The sequence below is a fragment of the Pristiophorus japonicus genome, chromosome 16 (genome assembly GCF_044704955.1).
Source record: "Pristiophorus japonicus isolate sPriJap1 chromosome 16, sPriJap1.hap1, whole genome shotgun sequence".
In the NCBI taxonomy this organism is placed as follows: Eukaryota; Metazoa; Chordata; class Chondrichthyes; family Pristiophoridae; genus Pristiophorus; species Pristiophorus japonicus.
In genome coordinates this window covers 4,997,028-5,017,399 of record NC_091992.1, presented here as the reverse complement: position 1 = coordinate 5,017,399, position 20,372 = coordinate 4,997,028, and the positions used below count along the sequence as shown (strand labels likewise).

Genomic DNA, 20,372 nt, shown 5'->3' with positions numbered 1-20,372 from the left:
ATGCAACTTCTTTATTTTTTTACTCAAGTCTGTTACAGGAAGGCCATATGGTGCCTGTAAGGAGGGTTTGTAAAAATTGATTTCCTTCCTATTTTATCTGTTTCACAAGGTGGAACAAGTGACGGAACCATTTCAGAGACTCAGCATTTTCGTTTTTTTCTCTAAAAACCTCAGCTTTTCCCCTGGACCTCGATCCGTGTTTGTGTAAAACTCTAAACTGTTTCATTAGAACAAGCGATGGTAGAAAGCGAGATGGGATGCTGGAAATCTGAAAAAAATAGCAGAAAATAGCAGAGACACTCAACGGGTCAGACAGTGTGAGGGGAAGGCTAGTTGTACCTCGCTCTCCACACAGGCTGCCTAACTCACTGCCTTATTTTTTTGGCCACGTTATTTGCATTAGCAAAATGCTCTGATCGGCTGCCCATGATCACATGATCTGATTGCTGATTGGACCCCTTGGAGGATAAGATACCCCCAGCAGTTTCTCTGGAATTAGAACTAGGATGCTCAAAAAAACAAGTGCAAATAATCATTCTGGGCATTGCCCGCCCCTACTTGGCCTTGAGAAGGTGGTGGTGAGCCAGCTTCTTGAACTGCTGCAGTCCTTCTTTGTAGCGGTTTGGTACAACGGAGTGTGTCGCTGGGCCATTTCAGAGGGCAGTTAAGAGTCAACCACATTGCTGTGGGTCTGGAGTCACATATCGGGTAAGGGCGGCAGATTTCCTTCCCTGAAGGACATTAATGAACCCAGATGTTTTTTATGACAGTTTCATGCTCACCATTACTGATACTAACTTTTTATTCCCGACCTATTTAATTAACGGTATCTAAATTTTCCAGCTGTCGGGTGGGATTTGAACTCCGTGACCGGATTATTGGTCCAGCGATAGAATCACAGAACGGTTACAGCAGGGAAGGAGGCCATTCGGCCCGTCGAGCCCGTGCCGGCTCTCTGCAAGAGCCCCTCAGCCAGTCCCACTCCCCCGCCCTTTCCCAGGAGCCCTGCAAATATTTTCTTTCAGGCACTTATCCAACTCCCCTTTTGAAAGCCGCGATTGAGTCTGCCTCCACCACCCTCTCAGGCCGCGCATTCCAGATCATAACCACTCGCTGCGTAAAAACGTTTTTCCTCATGTGGCCTTTGGTTCTTCTGCCAATCGCCTTAAATCTGTGCCCTCTGGTTCTCGACCCTTCCACCAATGGGAACAGTTTCTCTCTCACTACTCTGTCCAGACCCCTCATGATTTTGAACACCGCCATCAAATCTCCTCTCAACCGTCTCTGCTCCAAGGAGAACAATCCCGGCTTCTCCAGTCCATCCACGTCACTGAAGTACCTGCTTTGCTACCATTCCCATGGCAACAGTGGTGTGGAGTCAATAGACACCAGCCCGTAAATCCCGCTGCTGCCGGGGGCCTTTTGCTTTAAGTGTGGTGGAGTCAAACCTCATCGGCAATTCACAACTTCATCGCTCCACTCCTGGTGAAGAAAGAAAGGAAAAACGAAATAAGAACATAAGAATTAGGAGCAGGAGTCGGCCATTCGGCCCCTCGAGCCTGCTCCGCCATTCAATAAGATCACGGCTGATCTTCGACCTAAATTCCACTTTCCCGCCCGATCCCCATATCCCTCGATTCCCCCAGAGCCCAAAAATCTATCGATCTCAGCCTTGAATATACTCAATGATTCAGCATCCACAGCTCTCTGGGGCAGAGAATGCTAAAAGATTCACAACCCGCTGAGCAAAGAAATTTCTCCTCATCTCGGTCCTAAATGGCCAACCCCTTATCCCGAGACTGTGACCTCTGGTTCTAGATTCCCCCACAAGGGGAAACACCCACCCTGCATCTACCCTGTCAACCCCCCCAGAATCTTACATGTTTCAATGAGATCACCTCGAATGAATATAAGCCTAGTCTATAATAATAACTTGTATTTATATAGTGCCTTTAACGTAGTAAAACATCCCAAGGCTCTTCAACATCAGTGTTACAGACAAACGGATAAATTTGACACCGAGCCACAGAAGAAATTAAGGCAGGTGATCAAAAGCTTGGTTAAAGAGGTCGGTTTTAAGGAGTGTCTTAAAGGAGGAAAGAGAGGCGGAGAGGTTTAGGAAGGGAGTTCCAGAGCTTGGGGCCCAGGCAACAGAAGGCACGGCCACCGATGGTGGAGCGATTATAATCAAGGATGCTCAAGAGGGCAGAATTAGAGGAGCGCAGACATCTCGGGGGGTTGTGGGGCTGGAGGAGATTACAGAGATAGGGAGGGGCGAGGGCCATGGAGGGATTTGTAAACAAGGATGAGAATTTTGAAATCGAGGTGTTGCTTAACCGGGAGCCAATGTAGGTCAGTGAGCACAGGGGTGGTGGGTGAGCAGGACTTGGTCTACTCAATCTCTCCTCATAGGACAATCCCCCCATCCCAGGAATCAGTCTGGTGAACCTTCGTTGCACTCCCTCGAAGGCAAGTATATCGTTCCTTAGGTAAGGAGACAGAACGACAGAAAAGACTTGCATTTATATAGCCCCTTTCACGGTATCACACAATGCTTTCCAGTCAATTAAGTACTTGTTTTTTTTAATTGTAGTCAGTGCTGTGCAAAGTCAATTTGTGCACAGCAAGATCCCACAAACTGCAATGTGATGATGATCAGATAATCTGATTTTAGTGATGTTTGTTGAGGGATAAATATTGGCCCCAGGACACCGGTGGATAACTCCCCTGCTCTTTTTCAAAATAGTGGCCATGGGATCTTTTACTCCCAATTGAATGGGGCCTTGATTTAACGTCTCATCCAAAAGACGGCACCTCCGACAGTGCGGCGCTCCCTCAGTACTGCCCCTCTGACAGTGCAGCACTCCCTCAGTACTGCCCTTCCGACAGTGCAGCATTCCCTCAGTACTGCCCCTCCGACAGTGCAGCACTCCCTCAGTACTGCTCCTCCGACAGTGCAGCACTCCCTCAGTACTGCCCCTCTGACAATGCAGCACTCCCTCAATACTGCCCCTCCGACAGTGCAGCACTCCCTCAGTACTGCCCTTCCGACAGTGCAGCACTCCCTCAGTACTGCCCTTCCGACAGTGCAGCACTCCCTCAGTACTGCCCCTCTGACAGTGCAGCACTCCCTCAGTACTGCCCCTCTGACAGTGCAGCACTCCCTCAATACTGCCCCTCCGACAGTGCAGCACTCCCTCAGTACTGCCCCTCTGACAGTGCAGCACTCCCTCAGTACTGCCCTTCCGACAGTGCAGCACTCCCTCAGTACTGCCCTTCCGACAGTGCAGCACTCCCTCAGTACTGCCCCTCCGACAGTGCAGCACTCCCTCAGTACTGCCCTTCCGACAGTGCAGCACTCCCTCAGTACTGCCCCTCTGACAGTGCAGCACTCCCTCAGTACTGCCCCTCTGACAGTGCAGCACTCCCTCAGCACTGCTCCTCCGACAGTGCGGCACTCCCTCAGTACTGCCATTGGATTATCAGTTTAAAATGTGCTCAAGTCTCTGGAATGGGACTTGAACCCATGACCTTGCGACTGCTACCCACTGATCCACGGCCAACGATGACATCAAATACTGTATTGCGGCCAGGATTGGCGGCCGACGGATGGAGCCCAGACTCACTGCCTCCCAGTGAGGGTGTGGCTCGCTCAAACACGGCACGTTCCTGTTATGTATTTAACCCTTGGCCATCTGTATCACACCACCACCAGAGGGCCTACCTGTTGGAGTCCCAAGGGATCCCAGCATCCCTTGGGAGCATGGTATATAAGCAGGCCACCCACGTGGTACCTGCACTCTGGAGTCTAATTAAAGGAACTAAGGTCACACTTACTCATTGCTTACAGTACTCAGTTTCACCCTTTATGATGAGCTTGATAGTTCCGAAGTTCACTCCGTCCCCACAGGATCAAATGTTCCGGATCCCATGGGGACGGAGTGAACTTTGGAACTATCACGCGTGAATTGGCTAGGATAGATTGGCGAATGATACTTAAGGGGTTGACAGTGGATGGGCAATGGTAGACATTTAGAGACCACATGGATGAACTACAACAATTGTACATCCCTGTCTGGCGTAAAAATAAAAAAGGGAAGGTGGCTCAACCGTGGCTATCAAGGGAAATCAGGGATAGTATTAAAGCCAAGGAAGTGGCATACAAATTGACCAGAAATAGCAGCGAACCTGGAGACTGGGAGAAATTTAGAGCTCAGCAGAAGAGGACAAAGGGTTTGATTAGGGCAGGGAAAATAGAGTAAGAGAGGAAGCTTGCAGGGAACATTAAGATGGACTGCAAAAGCTTCTATAGATATGTAAAGAGAAAAAGGTTAGTAAAGACAAACGGAGGTCCCCTGCAGTCAGAATCAGGGGAAGTCATAACGGGGAACAAAGAAATGGCAGACCAATTGAACAAGTACTTTGGTTCGGTATTCACTAAGGAGGACACAAACAACCTTCCGGATATAAAAGGGGTCAGAGGGTCTAGTAAGAAGGAGGAACTGAGGGAAATCCTTATTAGTCGGGAAATTGTGTTGGGGAAATTGATGGGATTGAAGGCCGATAAATCCCCAGGGCCTGATGGTAGGCATCCCAGAGTACTTAAGGAGGTGGCCTTGGAAATAGCGGATGCATTGACAGTCATTTTCCAACATTCCATACACTCTGGATCAGTTCCTATGGAGTGGAGGGTAGCCAATGTAAGCCCACTTTAAAAAAAAGGAGGGAGAGAGAAAACAGGGAATTACCGGTCAGCCTGACATCGGTAGTGGGTAAAATGATGGAATCAATTATTAAGGATGTCATAGCAGCGCATTTGGAAAGAGGTGACATGATAGGTCCAAGTCAGCATGGATTTGTGAAAGGGAAATCATGCTTGACAAATCTTCTGGAATTTTTTGAGAATGTTTCCAGTAGAGTGGACAAGGGAGAACCAGTTGATGTGGTGTATTTGGACTTTCAGAAGGCTTTCGACAAGGTCCCACACAAGAGATTAATGTGCAAAGTTAAAGCACATGGGATTGGGGGTAGTGTGCTGATGTGGATTGAGAACTGGTTGTCAGACAGGAAGCAAAGAGTAGGAGTAAATGGGGATTTTTCAGAATGGCAGGCAGTGACTAGTGGGGTACCGCAAGGTTCTGTGCTGGGGCCCCAGCTGTTTACATTGTACATTAATGATTTAGACAAGGGGATTAAATGTAGTATCTCCAAATTTGCAGATGACATTAAGTTGGGTGGCAGTGTGAGCTGCGAGGAGGATGCTATGAGGCTGCAGGGTGACTTGGATAGGTTAGGTGAGTGGGCAAATGCATGGCAGATGAAGTATAATGTGGATAAATGTGAGGTTATCCACTTTGGTGGTAAAAACAGAGAGACAGACTATTATCTGAATGGTGACAGATTAGGAAAAGGGGAGGTGCAACAAGACCTGGGTGTCATGGTACATCAGTCATTGAAGGTTGGCATGCAGGTACAGCAGGCGGTTAAGAAAGCATAAGAACATAAGAATTAGGAACAGGAGTAGGCCATCTAGCCCCTCGAGCCTGCTCCGCCATTCAATAAGATCATGGCTGATCTGGCCGTGGACTCAGCTCCACTTACCCGCCCTCTCCCCGTAACCCTTAATTCCCTTATTGGTTAAAAATCTATCTATCTGTGACTTGAATACATTCAATGAGCTAGCCTCAACTGCTTCCTTGGGCAGAGAATTCCACAGATTCACAACCCTCTGGGAGAAGAAATTCCTTCTCAACTCGGTTTTAAATTGGCTCCCCCGTATTTTGAGGCTGTGCCCCCTAGTTCTAGTCTCCCCGACCAGTGGAAACAACCTCTCTGCTTCTATCTTGTCTATCCCTTTCATGATTTTAAATGTTTCTATAAGATCACCCCTCATTCTTCTGAACTCCCAACGAGTAAAGACCCAGTCTACTCAATCTATCATCATAAAGTAACCCCCTCATCTCCGGAATCAGCCTAGTGAATCGTCTCTGTACCCCCTCCAAAGCTAGTATATCCTTCCTTAAGTAAGGTGACCAAAACTGCACACAGTACTCCAGGTACGGCCTTACCAATACCCTGTACAGTTGCAGCAGGACCTCCCTGCTTTTGTACTCCATCCCTCTCGCAATGAAGGCCAACATTCCATTCGCCTTCCTGATTACCTGCTGCACCTGCAAACTAACTTTTTGGGATTCATGCACAAGGAACAAGTGACGAGGCCGAGCGGTTAAGGCGATGGACTGCTAATCCATTGTGCTCTGCACGCAGGGGTTCGAATCCCATCCTCGTCGATGTTGTCTTACAGCGTTGACCTCGTTCTCTAAAAGAGTTTTATGCACAAGGACCCCCAGGTCACTCTGCATCTCAGCATGTTGTAATTTCTCCCCATTCAAACAATATTCTCTTTTACTGTGTTTTTTCCCAAGGTGGATGACCTCACACTTTCCGACATTGTATTCCATCTGCCAAACCTTCGCCCATTCGCTTAACCTATCTAAATCTCTTTGCAGCCTCTCTGTGTCCTTGACACAACCCACTTTCCCACTAATCTTTGTGTCATCTGCAAATTTTGTTACACTACACTCTGTCCCCTCTTCCAGGTCATCTATGTATATTGTAAACAGTTGTGGTCCCAGCACCGATCCCTGTGGCACACCACTAACCACCGATTTCCAACCCGATAAGGACCCATTTATCCCGACTCTCTGCTTTCTGTTCGCCAGCCAATTCTCTATCCATGCTAATATATTTCCTCTGACTCCGCGTACCTCTATCTTCTGCAGTAACCTTTTGTGTGGCACCTTATCGAATGTCTTTTGGAAATCTAAATACACCACATCCATCGGTACACCTCTATCCACCATGCTCGTTATATCCTCAAAGAATTCTAGTAAATTAGTTAAACATGATTTCCCCTTCATGAATCCATGCTGCGTCTGCTTGATTGCACTATTCCTGTCTAGATGTCCCGCTATTTCTTCATTAATGATAGTTTCAAGCATTTTCCCCACTACAGATGTTAAACTAACCGGCCTATAGTTACATGCCTTTTGTCTGCCCCCTTTTTTAAACAGAGGCGTTACATTAACTGCTTTCCAATCCGCTGGTACCTCCCCAGAGTCCAGAGAATTTTGGTAGATTATAACGAATGCATCTGCTATAACTTCCGCCATCTCTTTTAATACCCTGGGATGCATTTCATCAGGACCAGGGGACTTGTCTACCTTGAGTCCCATTAGCCTGTCCAGCACTACCCCACTAGTGATAGTGATTATCTCAAGGTCCTCCCTTCCCACATTCCTGTGACCAGCAATTTTTGGCATGGTTTCTGTGTCTTCCACTGTGAAGACCAAAGCAAAATAATTGTTTAAGGTCTCAGCCATTTCCACATTTCCCATTATTAAATCCCCCTTCTCATCTTCTAATGGACCAACATTTACTTTAGTCACTCTTTTCCGTTTTATATATCAGTAAAAGCTTTTACTATCTGTTTTTATGTTTTGCACAAGTTTACCTTCGTAATCTATCTTTCCTTTCTTTATTGCTTTTTTAGTCATTCTTTGCTGTTGTTTAAAATTTTCCCAATCCTCTAGTTTCCCACTAACCTTGGCCACCTTATACGCATTGGTCTTTGATTTGATACTCTTCTTTATTTCCTTGGTTACCACGGCTGGTTATCCCTTCTCTTACCGCCCTTCTTTTTCACTGGAATATATTTTTGTTGCGCACTATGAAAGAGCTCCTTAAAAGTCCTCCACTGTTCCTCAATTGTGCCACCGTTTAGTCTGTGTTTCCAGTCTACTTTAGCCAACTCTGCCCTCATCCCACTGTAGTCCCCTTTGTTTAAACATAGTACGCTCGTTTGAGACACTACTTCCTCACCCTCAATCTGTATTACAAATTCAACCATACTGTGATCACTCATTCCGAGAGGATCTTTTATTAGGAGATCGTTTATTTTTCCTGTCTCATTACACAGGACCAGATCTAAAATAGCTTGCTCCCTTGTAGGTTCTGTAACATACTGTTCTAAGAAACAATCCCGTATGCATTCTATGAATTCCTCCTCCAGGCTACCCCGTGCGATTTGATTTGACCAATCGATATGTCGGTTAAAATCCCCCATGACTACTGCCGTTCCTTTTTCACATGCCTCCATTATTCCCTTGATTATTGCCCGCCCCACCGTGAAGTTATTATTTGGGGGCCTATAAATGACGCCCACCAGTGACATTTTCCCCTTACTATCTCTAATCTCCACCCACAATGATTCAACATTTTGTTCATTGGAGCCAATATCGTCTTTCACAACTGCCCTGATATCATCCTTTATTAACAGAGCTACCCCACCTCCTTTCCCTTCTTGTCTATCTTTCCGAATCATCAGATACCGCTGTATGTTTAATTCCCAGTCTTGGCCACCCTGCAACCATGTTTCTGTAATGGCCACCAAATCATACCCATTTGTAATGATTTGTGCCGTCAACTCATTTACTTTATTTCGAATGCTGCGTGCATTTAGGTAGAGTGTTTTAATCCTAGTTTTTAAACCATGATTTTTAGTTTTGACCCCTCCTGCAGCCCCTTTATATTCAGTGGCCCTTTTTGTTTTTTGCCTTGGGTTTCTCTGCCCTCCACTTTTACTCATCTCCTTTCTGTCTTTTGCTTTTGTCTCCTTTTTGTTTCCCTCTATCTCCCTGCATTGGTTCCCATCCTCCTGCCATATTAGTTTAACTCCTACCCAACAGCACTAGCAAACACTCCCCCTAGGACATTGGTTCCGGTCCTGCCCAGGTGCAGACCGTCCGGTTTGTACTGGTCCCACCTCCCCCAGAACCGGTTCCAATGCCCCAGGAATTTGAATCAAATCAAATCAAAGCAAATGGCATGTTGACCTTCATAGTGAGGTGATTTGAGTACAGGGGCAGGGAGGTGTTACTACAGCTGTACAGGGCCTTGATGAGACCACACCTGGAGTATTGTGTACAGTTTTGGTCTCCTAACTTGAGGAAGGACATTCTTGCTATTGAGGGAATGCAGCGAAGGTTCACCAGACTGATTCCCGGGATGGCGGGACTGACCTATCAAGAAAGACTGGATCAACTGGGCTTGTATTCACTGGAGTTCAGAAGAATGAGAGGGGATCTCATAGAAAAGTTTAAAATTCTGACGGGTTTAGACAGGTTAGATGCAGGAAGAATGTTCCCGATGTTGGGGAAGTCCAGAACCAGGGATCACAGTCTAAGGATAAGGGGTAAGCCATTTAGGATCGAGATGAGGAGAAACTTCTTCACCCAGAGAGTGGTGAACCTGTGGAATTCTCTACCACAGAAAGTTGTTGAGGCCAATTCACTAAATATATTCAAAAAGGAGTTAGATGTAGTCCTTACCACTTGGGGGATCAAGGGGTATGGCGAGAAAGCAGGAATGGGGTACTGAAGTTGCATGTTCAGCGATTAACTCATTGAATGGCGGTGCAGGCTCAAAGGGCCGAATGGCCTACTCCTGCACCTATTTTCTATATTTCTATGTTCCTTCCACTCGTGCGTGGCTCTGTCAGAGCTCGGTTGTGCAAACTGTTTCTGTGCAGTGGATTGCGATTCCAGTTGCTATTTCCCCATTTATAGTCTGGCTGGGAGCTTGTTGAGCCCACAGTCCTGACGGGGAATGGGTGAAGAAGCTGCAGCAACTCCATCCCATTCCACATTGTCCGCCAGCAATTGCATTTCCCAAACGCTTGATTTGACTCCTAAGTGATGCAATAACTCAATAATATTATAGCGTCTTAACAAATCACCAACTTTAATTATTCTATTGAATTGTTTTCACTTAATTGCAACTCTATCTCCGGGACTGTTTCCTTTATTCATTCACAGGACGTGGGCATCGCTGGCAAGGCCGGCATTTATTGCCCATCCTAAGTTGCCCTGAGAAGGTGGTGGTGAGCCGCCTTCTTGAACCGCTGCAAACGGATTTGATACAAACGGAGTTTCTCGCTCGGCCACTTCAGAGGGCGGTTAAGGGTCAACTACGTGGGTGTGGGACTGGAGTCACCTATAGGCCCAGACCAGGTAAGGATGGCAGGTTTCTTTCCCTGAAGGGATATTGGTGAACCAGTTGGGTTTTGTAATGTATGCGCCTGAGAGTATGCTCACAGGTTTGTAGAATGCAGGAGGGACTGGAATGCATCATCACCCCCGGCAACCAAATTTTAATTTGATTTTATGTCTAAATGATAATTTGTTTAATTTGCTGGTTTTCGTGCCCCCCCCACTTTTAGCCAGGGGGCACTTGTATAATTTGTTTTTCAGTGCCCTCAAAAAAAAAAACAAGGGGGCACTTGGTTTGAAAATGTTTGGTGTGTCCCCCCCTTTAATCAGGGGGCACTTGATTTAATTATTTAATTGGTTACAACTAAAATAGTTGTAGAACTGTTGCATTGTGAGTGGCTTAACCAGTCACATGATGTTCACAAAACTTAATAAAACCCCAGCCAGTTGAGTTCAGGGGATCCACGATGGGGGCAGGTGGTTGTGAGCCTGGTGGATGAACCGGTAATGTGTCGTGCGATTGTTAAACCTTTGCTAATAAACCAACTAGTTCTTAATAGCAATGTGTTGCTATGGATTCTTCAGCAAAGGAAGCCATGAAGCAAATACATGACAGGATTTTACGACAATCCAACAGCCTCATGGTTACTTTTACTGATCCACAACTATTCAGGTCCCTGGTGAGGGCATTGCCCGTGCCAGTTATTCACTGGGTGCAAGCAATTCCCGCCCTCTTGCACATGACCCTGATTTCCATCCCTCCACCATCGACGGCCGTGCCTTCAGCTGCCTGGTCCCCAAGCTCTGAAATTCGCTCCCTAAACCTCTCCAACCCCCGCGCTCTCATCATCGATTGGCCGACATACCTGCCCTCGCGGAGCCCCGCCTCCCCACGGCCAATCGGAGAGCGAGCAGGCTCCTCGTTGCCCAATCGGAGAGCGAGCAGGCTTCTCGTTGCCCAATCGGAGAGCGAGCAGGCTTCTCGTTGCCCAATCGGAGAGCGAGCAGGCTTCTCGTTGCCCAATCAGATGACTCGGGACTATTGGTCAAATATTCTTTTTTTGCCCCATCTACAATATTTTTATATCTAATAAACGGAAATATTGAAAGAAAATGAAAACAGAACATGCGTGTGATTTCCTGCCCTCCCAGGTGCTGCTTGCAGCGGTGTTGGGGAGAATAAACGTTCATTCCCGGAGACTCCAGGACAGTCTGGGAGGGACTTGGCAACACTCGGATGTGTTGCAACAAACCTTCAGTTACCTCCTCAATGCAGAAGTGGATGGTTTAGCAACTGGTTCCTGTAACGTAGCATCGGGAACTTTCCTCCACATTCTCTGTGGGGCTAGCTGGCCGGTCCGTAGTGTAGAGCTGACACCAACATTGGATATTGTTTTTAATTTATTCATTCTCGGGCTGTGACCGTTGCTGGCCAGGCCGCCATTTATTGCCCGTCCCTAATCGCCCTCGAGAAGATGGTGGTGAGCTGCCGCCTTGAACCGCTACAGTCCGTGTGGTGAAGGTGCTCCCACAGTGCTGCTAGGGAGGGAGTTCCAGGATTGTGACCCAGCGACGATGAAGAAACAGCAATGTATTTCCAAGTTGGAATGGTGTGTGACTGGGAGGGGAACGTGGAGGTGGTGGTGTTCCCACGCGCCTGCTGCCCTCGTCCTTCTAAGGGGTAGAGGTCGCGGGTTTGGGAGGTGCTGCCGAAGAAGCCTTGGCGAGTTGCCGCAGTGCATCTTGTAGATGGTGCACACTGCAGCCACGGTGTGCCGGTGGTGGAGGGAGTGAGTGTTGAAGGTGGGGGATGGGGGGCCGATTAAGCGGGATGCTTTGTCCTGGATGGTGTCGAGCTTCTCGAGTGTTGTTGGAGCTGCAACTCATCCAGGCAAGTGGGGAGTATTCCATCACACTCCTGACTTGTGCCTTGTAGATGGTGGACAGGCTTTGGGGAGTCAGGAGGTGAGACACTCGTCACAGAATACCCAGCCTCTGACCCGCTCTTGTGGCCACAGTATTTATGTGGCTGGTCCAGTTAAGTTTCTGGTCAATGGCGACCCCCAGGATGTTGATGGTGGGGGATTCGGTGATGGTAATGCCGTTGTATGTCAAGGGGAGGTGGTTCGACTCTCGCTTGTTGGAGATGGTCATTGCCTGGCATGTCCAAGGCCACAGTCAGAAAGTGTGAGGGGGGGAAGGTGGCACTGAGCACAGCAGTTCTGTCAAAGAGCCAGCGAAGTCACGATGGCCGAATGGTCGCCTGTACGTGTCTACGATTCATTTGCCTTGACTTATCTGCCACTCTTCTCCACTTCAATGTTCTCTTGCACAAAGCCAAGCTGCAGGGTTCAGTGCGAATGGTTTGTATAATGTTTCTCTGCTATTCTTTGCAGGAGAATGGATGATAATCTCAATATATTACTGCAGCCTGATGAATTCGATGGAAACACTGAAAAAAACACCAAACAAAGGTCAGTAAATAGGGCAATGTGATCAGATTCTGGTACTCAAATGTTAGCATAAGAAAATAAGAAATAGGAGCAGGAGTTGGCCATCTGGCCCCTCGAGCCTGCTCCGCCATTTAATACGCTCATGACTGATCCGATCATGGACTCAGCTCCACTTCCCCGCCCGCTCCCCATAACCCTTTACTCCCTTATTGCTCAAAAATCTGTCTATCTCCGCCTTAAATATATTCAATGACCCAACCTCCACAGCTCTCTGGGGCAAGTGGGGATGGGGGTGGGGGGAGCGGGGGGGGTGAGGGAGGGGGCAGGGAGGTGGGGAAGGGTGAGGGCAGGGGGACAGGGATGAGGGAGAGGGCCGGGGCGGGCAAGGGTGACAGAGGGTAATTGAGTGCTCTTCTTGACTTACTAACAAAGTGATGCTGAATTTCTTTCCGAGCAATGAACAGATTTTTTTCTGACTCTGCAGGAGATTGAAATGTGACCTGGGAAAGCAGTTTTTCCATTACATTGCTGATGGGAATATGGAGAAATTTTATAAATTACTGCACATTTTGCAGGTCACCAGAATGAAGCTGACAGAACCGTGGCTCACAGGTAGCAAGTCAACTTCTCACTATTGCATTACACAGGAACAGGCCATTGGGCCCCCCCGCTCCGTGCCGAGTGTCCGGCCCCCCCGCTCCGTGCCGAGTGTCCGGCCCCCCCGCTCCGTGCCGAGTGTCCGGCCCCCCCGCTCCGTGCCGAGTGTCCGGCCCCCCCGCTCCGTGCCGAGTGTCCGGCCCCCCCGCTCCGTGCCGAGTGTCCGGCCCCCCCGCTCCGTGCCGAGTGTCCGGCCCCCCCGCTCCGTGCCGAGTGTCCGGCCCCCCCCGCTCCGTGCCGAGTGTCCGGCCCCCCCGCTCCGTGCCGAGTGTCCGGCCCCCCCGCTCGGTGCCCAGTGTCCGGCCCCCCCGCTCCGTGCCGAGTGTCCGGCCCCCCGCTCCGTGCCGAGTGTCCGGCCCCCCCCCCGCTCCGTGCCGAGTGTCCGGCCCCCCCGCTCCGTGCCGAGTGTCCGGCCCCCCCGCTCCGTGCCGAGTGTCCGGCCCCCCCCCCGCTCCGTGCCGAGTGTCCGGCCCCCCCCCCCCGCTCCGTGCCGAGTGTCCGGCCCCCCCGCTCCGTGCCGAGTGTCCAGCCCCCCCGCTCCGTGCCGAGTGTCCGGCCCCCCCGCTCCGTGCCGAGTGTCCGGCCCCCCGCTCCGTGCCGAGTGTCCGGCCCCCCCGCTCCGTGCCGAGTGTCCGGCCCCCCCGCTCCGTGCCGAGTGTCCGGCCCCCCCGCTCGGTGCCCAGTGTCCGGCCCCCCCCCTGCTCCGTGCCGAGTGTCCGGCCCCCCCCCTGCTCCGTGCCGAGTGTCCGGCCCCCCCCCCCCCGCTCCGTGCCGAGTGTCCGGCCCCCCCCCCCCCGCTCCGTGCCGAGTGTCCGGCCCCCCCCCCCCGCTCCGTGCCGAGTGTCCGGCCCCCCCGCTCCGTGCCGAGTGTCCGGCCCCCCCGCTCCGTGCCGAGTGTCCGGCCCCCCCGCTCCGTGCCGGGGTTTATGCTCCACACCAGCCCCCTCCCACCCTCTCCATCTCCCCCCATCACCATATCCTTCTATTCCTTTCTCCCCCATGTGTTTATCCAGCCTCCCCTTAAATGCATCGATACTATTCGCCTCAACCAAACCAGCTACAGTACACCGATGGAACAATCGAGTGGGGGGGGGGGGGTGCGGAGGAAGGGAAGGGGAGAGGGAGAGAGAGAGAGAGAGAGAGACAGGGAGGGAGGGGAGGAAGGGGACGGAGGGAGGGAGGGAGAGATGGGAGGGAGATGGGAAGGGGAGGGGAGGGTGGGAATGGGGGGGGGAGGGAGAGAGGGAAGGAAATGGGGAGGGGGAGGAAGTGAGGAAAGGGTGGCGAGGGAGAGATGGGGAGGGAGGGAGGGGAGGGAAGGAGATGGGGAGGGTGGGAGATGGGGAGGGAGGGAGATGGGGAGGGAGGTAAGGGAGGGAGGGAGATGGGGAGGGAGGGAGGGAGATGGGGAGATAGGGAAGGAAGGAGAAGGAGCTGGGGGGATAAATGAATTGTCCCGAACACTGTGGGTCTTTTACAGATTCGAGAACAGGAAAAACGTGCCTGATGAAAGCCTTACTGAATGGAAATGACAACACAAGGGAAATCATTGACCAACTGATCGCCCTCGCTGAGACAAACGACTGTTTAGAGCAGCTGATTAATGCTGAATATATCGATAAAGATTATAAAGGTGGGTTACCAGGGAGCTGCTGAAACCGCAGGCCAGGTACAGGAGGCAAATTGTACATTTACCTTTATTGCAATGGGAGGGAGTGTTAGAGGAGGGAAGTCTTGCTAGAAATGTACAGGGCCCTGGTGAGACCACAGCTGGAGTATTGTGTACAGTGTCGGTCTCCTTACCTAAGGAACGATATACTTGCCCCCAGAGGGAGTGCAACAAAGGTTCACCAGACTGATTCCTGGGATGGGGGGGATTGTCCGATGAGGAGAGATTGTGTAGACTGGGCTGATAGTTTAGAAGAATGAAAGGTCATTTCTTTGAAACATATAAAATTCTGACAGGGCTTGACAGGGTAGATGCAGGGAGGGTGTTTCCCCCGGGCTGGGGAGTCTAGGACCAGGGGTCACAGTCTCAGGATAAGGGGTCGGCCATTTAGGACTGAGATATGGAGAAATTTCTTCACTCAGAGGGTGGTGAATCTTTGGGATTCTCTGCCCCACAGGGCTGTGGAGGCTCAGTCTTTGAGTATATTCAAGGCTGAGATCGATAGATTTTGGGGCATTCGGGGAACCAAAGGATATGGGGATCGGTGGGGAAGTGGAGTTGAGTTCGATGAACAGCCATTGAATGGCGGAGCAGGCTCGAGGGGGAGGGGTCGAGGGGGTGGTTTGAGGGGAGGGTTAAGGGGAAGGTTTTGAGGGGAGGGGTTGAGGGGGAGGGGTTTGAGGGGGAGGAGTTTGAGGGGAGGGTTTGAGGGGAGTGCTTTAAGGAGAGGGGGTTTGAGGGGAGGGGTTGATTGGAGGGGGTGAGGGGAGGGGTTCAGGGGATTGAGGGGAGGAGTTGAGGGGAGGGGGTAGGAGGGGTGGTTTGAGGGGAGGGGGTTTGAGGGGAGGGGTTGAAGGGAGGGGATATGAGGAGTGGTTTGAGGGGAGGGGGTTTGAGGGGGAGGGGGTTTGAGGGGGAGAGTTCTGAGGGGGAGGGGTTGAGAGGGATGGGGTTTGAGGGGAGGGCTTTGAGGGGAGGGGCTGAGGGGGTGGTTTGAGGGGGAGGGGTTGAGGGGGTGGTTTGAGGGGAGTGTTTTAATGGGAGCGGGTTTGAGGGGAGAGGTTGATTGGAGGGGGTGAAGGGCGGGATTGGGCGGGTTGAGGGGAGGAGTTGAGGGGAGAGGATAGGAGGGTGGTTTGAGGGGAGGGGGTTTGAGGGGGAAGGTTTTGAGGGGAGGGGTTGAGGGGAGGGATTGGGGGGAGGGGTTGAGGGAGAGGGTGTTTGGGGGAGGGGGATTTGAGGGGAGGGGTTGAGGGGGAGGGAGTTTGAGCGGAGCGGTTTGATGGGGAGAGTTTTGAGGGGAGGGGCTTTGAGGGGAGGGACTTTGATGGGGAGGATTTTGAGGAGGTGAGGTTGAGGGGCTGATTTGAGGGGAGTGTTTGAGGGGAGGGTTTGAGGGGGAGGGGTTGAGATTTGGGAGGGGTTGAGGGGAGGGGCTTGAGGGGGGTTGAGGGGAGGGGTTGGGAGGAGGGTTGAAAGGCTGGGTTTGAGGGAAAGGTTGAGGGCAGGGGGTTTGAGGGGAGCAGGTATCAGGGGGGTTGAGGGGGAGGGGGTTTGGGGGGGTTGAGGGGGTTTGAGGGGAGAGGTTCAGCGAGAGGGGTTGAGGGGACGGTTTGAGGGAAGGGGTTGAGGGGGAAGGGGTTGAGGGGGAGGGGTTGAGCGGGAGGGGGTTTGAGAGGGAGGGGGTTTGAGGGGAGCGTTGAGGGGGAGAGGTTGAGCGGGGATTTGAGGGGAGGGGTTGAGGGGGTTGAGGGGAGGGTTTGAGGGGAGGGTTGGGAGGGGTTGAGGGGGAGGGGGCTTGAGAGGGAAGGGGTTTGAGGGGATGGTTAAGGGGTTGTGGGTTTGAGGGGAGGTTTGAGGGGGAGGGGGTTGAGGGGAGGGCTTGAGGGGATGGGGGTTTGAGGGGAGGGGTTGAGGGTGAGGAGGTTTGAGGGGAGTTTGAGGAGGATGGGTTTTGGGGAGGCAGTTTGGGGGTGGTTGGGAGGGGTTGAGGAGAGGGTTTGAGGGGAGGGGGTGAGGGGAGGGGGTGAGGGGCAATGACCCTCCCTTGACATTGAGGCAAAACATGCTGTTATTTAAGATGTTTGCTGTTGCTTTTGTCTCCAGGTCAAACGGCTTTGCATATCGCCATCGAGCGCCGCTGCCCAGACATAGTGCGCCTCCTGCTGGACAAAGGGGCCGACGTCAACGTGAAGGCCAAAGGAAAGTTCTTCAGCAAGCGTCATGGTTTCTATTTTGGTCAGTTCACCCTCGCTCTCTAAACCCCATTCAAGCTTTGAAAGAATTAATTCCTGGGATGTGGGCGTCGCTGGCAAGACTGGCATTTATTGCCCATTCCTAATTGCCCCTTGAGAAGGTGGTGGTGAGCCCCCTTCTTGAACCGCTGCAGTCCGTGTGGTGAAGGTGCTCCCACAGTGCTGTTAGGGAGGGAGTTCCAGGATTGTGACCCAGCGACGATGAAGGAACGTCCGATATATTTCCCAGTCGGGATGGTGTGTGACTGGGAGGGGAACGTGGAGGTGGTGGTGTTCCCATGGGCCTGCTGCCCTCGTCCTTCTAGGTGGTAGAGGTCGCGGGGTTTGGGAGGTGCTGCCGAAGAAGCCTTGGCGAGTTGCTGCAGTGCGTCTTGTAGATGGTACACACTGCAGCCAGGGGGCGCCGGTGGTGGAGGGAGTGAGTGTTGAAGGTGGTGGAGGGAGTGAGTGTTGAAGGTGGTGGAGGGAGTGAGTGTTGGAGGTGGGGGATGGGGGGGCCAAATGTTTGTGGAATGCTGTGGGCATGTCCCGGGGGTCCTTCAGAGCAGTGACTAGGAGATGCCTGTTAGAGGACGAGGAGCTCTGGGGTTTGGCGATTCCTGGGAAAGAAAGGGTTAGAGTTGAAGACAGTGCCACGAGGAGGCAGGGAGGTGGGAGAGCATGTCGGACCGGAGAATCTGGATCTCGGGAGGGAAGTTCAAAGGAGAACGATTATTGTATTGATAACAGAAACTTGCTGGTGAGTGAGTGGGCAAACCTGTGGCCGATGCAGTTCGATGTGGGGGAGTGTGAGGTCATCCACTGTGGACCCGAGAACAAATGGGAATATTTTCTCACTGGGGGGGAGACGAGGAGCTGGGGAGGAGCGAAGGGATTGGGTGTCCATGAACACACATCACTCAAAGCCGGTGCACAGGCACACACAGCAATCAAAGGGCCGTGGGATGTTGGCCTGTATCTCGAGGGCTGGGATTCAATGGGGAGGAATTCTGGTCTGGTACTGAGCCCCGGTCAGACCCTGTCCAGAGTCACAGCGCCCAGTCCTGGGCCCCGCCCCTCAGGGAGGATATATTGCCCTCGGAGGGGGGGGCAGTGCAGATTCACCACAATGATACCCCTAGGGCTTAAAGGGTTAAATCCCGAGGGCAGGTCGCACAGACTGGGCTTGTGTCCCTCGAGTGTAGGAGATTAAGGGGGGATCTGATCGAGGGGTTTAAGATGATGAAAGGATTCGATGGGGTAGAGCGAGAGAAACTATTCCCTCTGGTGGGGGGAGTCCAGAACAAGGGGCAGGACCTTAAAATTAGAGCCCGGCCGTTCAGGGTGATGTCAGGAAGCACTTCTTCACACAAAGGGCCGTGGGAATCGGGAACTCTCTCCCCCAAAGACTGTGGGTGGTGGGGTTAATCGCAGCTTTCAAGACTGAGATTGAGAGATTTCTGTTGGGTCAGGGGTAATGAGCGATATGGAGGGTATCGAGGGTTTAAGGAGGGAGTGGAGGGATATGGAGGGGATCGGGGGATTATGGAGGGGATGGAGGGATATGGAGGGGATGGAGGTATATGGAGGGTATCTAGGGTTTATGGAGGGGATGAAGGGATATGGAGGGGATCGAAGGATATGGAGGGATATGGAGGGGATCGGGGGATATGGAGGGGATGGAGGGTATGGAGGGTTTATGGAGGATATCGAGGGATATGGAGTAACAGCGGGTAAATGGGGTTGAGGTACAGATCAGCCAGGTTCTGAGGGAATAGGAAAACAGGCTCAGAGGAGCGCAGAGATCTCGGGGGGTGGGTTGTGGGGCTGGAGGAGATCACAGAGATAGGGAGGGGCGAGGAGGCTATGGAGGGATTTGAGAACAAGAATGAGAATTTTAAATTCGAGGCGATGCTGGACTGGAAGCTAATGGTAGGTCAGCGAGCACAGGGGGCGATGACAGGACTTGGGTGGGTTAGAAAGACTTGCATTTCTATAGCGCCTTTCACACCCCCAGGACGTCCCAAAGCGCGTCACAGCCAATGAAATACCTTTGTAGTGTTATAATGTGGGAATACAGGAATACGTTGGGACAGTGTTTGATGAGCTGGAGTTTACTGAGGAGGAATGTGGGAGGCCGGTCAGGAGAGAGTTGCAATAGTCGGGTCTGGAGGGAACAGAGGCACGGGATGAGTTGTTGCTGATTATAAACATGTCGTCCGTCACAGGTGAACTGCCCCTGGCCCTAGCCGCCTGCACCAACCAGCCGGAGGTAGTCATGCTTCTGATGGCCAATCGAATGGTGAAGGTTGGGGAGCAGGACTCCGAGGGGAACACTGTCCTGCACGCACTGGTGACTGTCGCCGACGACACTGAGGCCAACACCACATTCGTCACCGAAATGTACGACAAGATCTTGGTCAAAAGCAAAGTGAACGGTCTGGAAGAAATCAAGAATGCGAATGGACTGACCACGTTGCAGCTCGCAGCCAAACTGGGCAAGTTTGAGGTCAGAAATCCTCTATTTCTCTATCATCATAGACAGTCCCTCGGAATCGAGGAAGACTTGCTTCCACTCTTAAAGTGAGTCCTGAGGTGGCTGAACAGTCCAATACGGGGAGCCACAGCCCCTGTCACGGGTGGGACAGACAGTGGTTGAGGGAAGGGGAGGGTGGGACTGGTTTGCCGCACGCTCCTTCCGCTGCCTGCGCTTGCTTTCTGCGCGCTCTCGGCGACGAGACTCGAGGTGCTCAGCGCCCTCCCGGATGCACTTCCTCCACTTAGGACGGTCTTTGGGCCAGGGACTCCCAGGTGTCGGTGGGGATGTTGCACTTTACCAGGGAGGCTTTGAGGGTGTCCTTGTAACGTTTCCTCTGCCCACCTTTGGCTCATTTGCTGTGAAGGAGCATGCGGACAATGTGGCCCGCCCAGCGGAGCTGGTCGAGTGTGGTCAGTGCTTCGATGCTTCAACAGGACGGGCTCCGAGCACCATAAATATAAATGTTGTGACACTTGGTGTGAGACCGCCCCCCACTGGCTGAAAGCTGCATTGCATCAATAGATCGGCAAGTGCCCGGTAACACTGAGAGCAATTCCCTCTGGTCCTTCCTGCTCATCAGCTGAACTTCAGTGGGAACCCCATCTACGCATTTAATCAAACTGAGGGCCATTTGGTATCTGTCCCGGAGTACGTTCATATGAAAGTTAAGCGTTAATATCTAAACCTGGACTTTAAAGGGCTGAAAGAGAGATAATGTAGTGGTTCTGTTACTGAGAACGTGAGTTCAGGTCCCACCGCGGGGGGCCAAAG

General features: G+C 51.8%; 1 protein-coding gene across 3 annotated transcripts in view; it reads left to right on the top strand.

Annotated features, from left to right (window-relative positions):
* Nucleotides 1-11,339: 11,339 nt before the first annotated feature.
* LOC139226276 (transient receptor potential cation channel subfamily V member 3-like) overlaps nt 11,340-20,372 on the top strand; it is a 58,035-nt gene continuing 49,002 nt past the window's right edge. Inside the window, exons 1-6 of one of the 3 annotated variants that reach the window (XM_070856912.1) lie at nt 11,340-11,640; nt 12,446-12,523; nt 12,987-13,114; nt 14,640-14,792; nt 16,935-17,066; nt 19,291-19,571. In XM_070856912.1, the coding sequence (XP_070713013.1) occupies nt 11,639-11,640; nt 12,446-12,523; nt 12,987-13,114; nt 14,640-14,792; nt 16,935-17,066; nt 19,291-19,571 (774 nt within the window). In that variant the 5' untranslated portion in view covers nt 11,340-11,638. Of the gene's footprint in view, nt 11,660-12,253; nt 12,315-12,445; nt 12,524-12,986; nt 13,115-14,639; nt 14,793-16,934; nt 17,067-19,290; nt 19,572-20,372 lie in introns of those variants that run through there. The other 2 variants (XM_070856911.1, XM_070856913.1) reach the window with 2 other exon arrangements.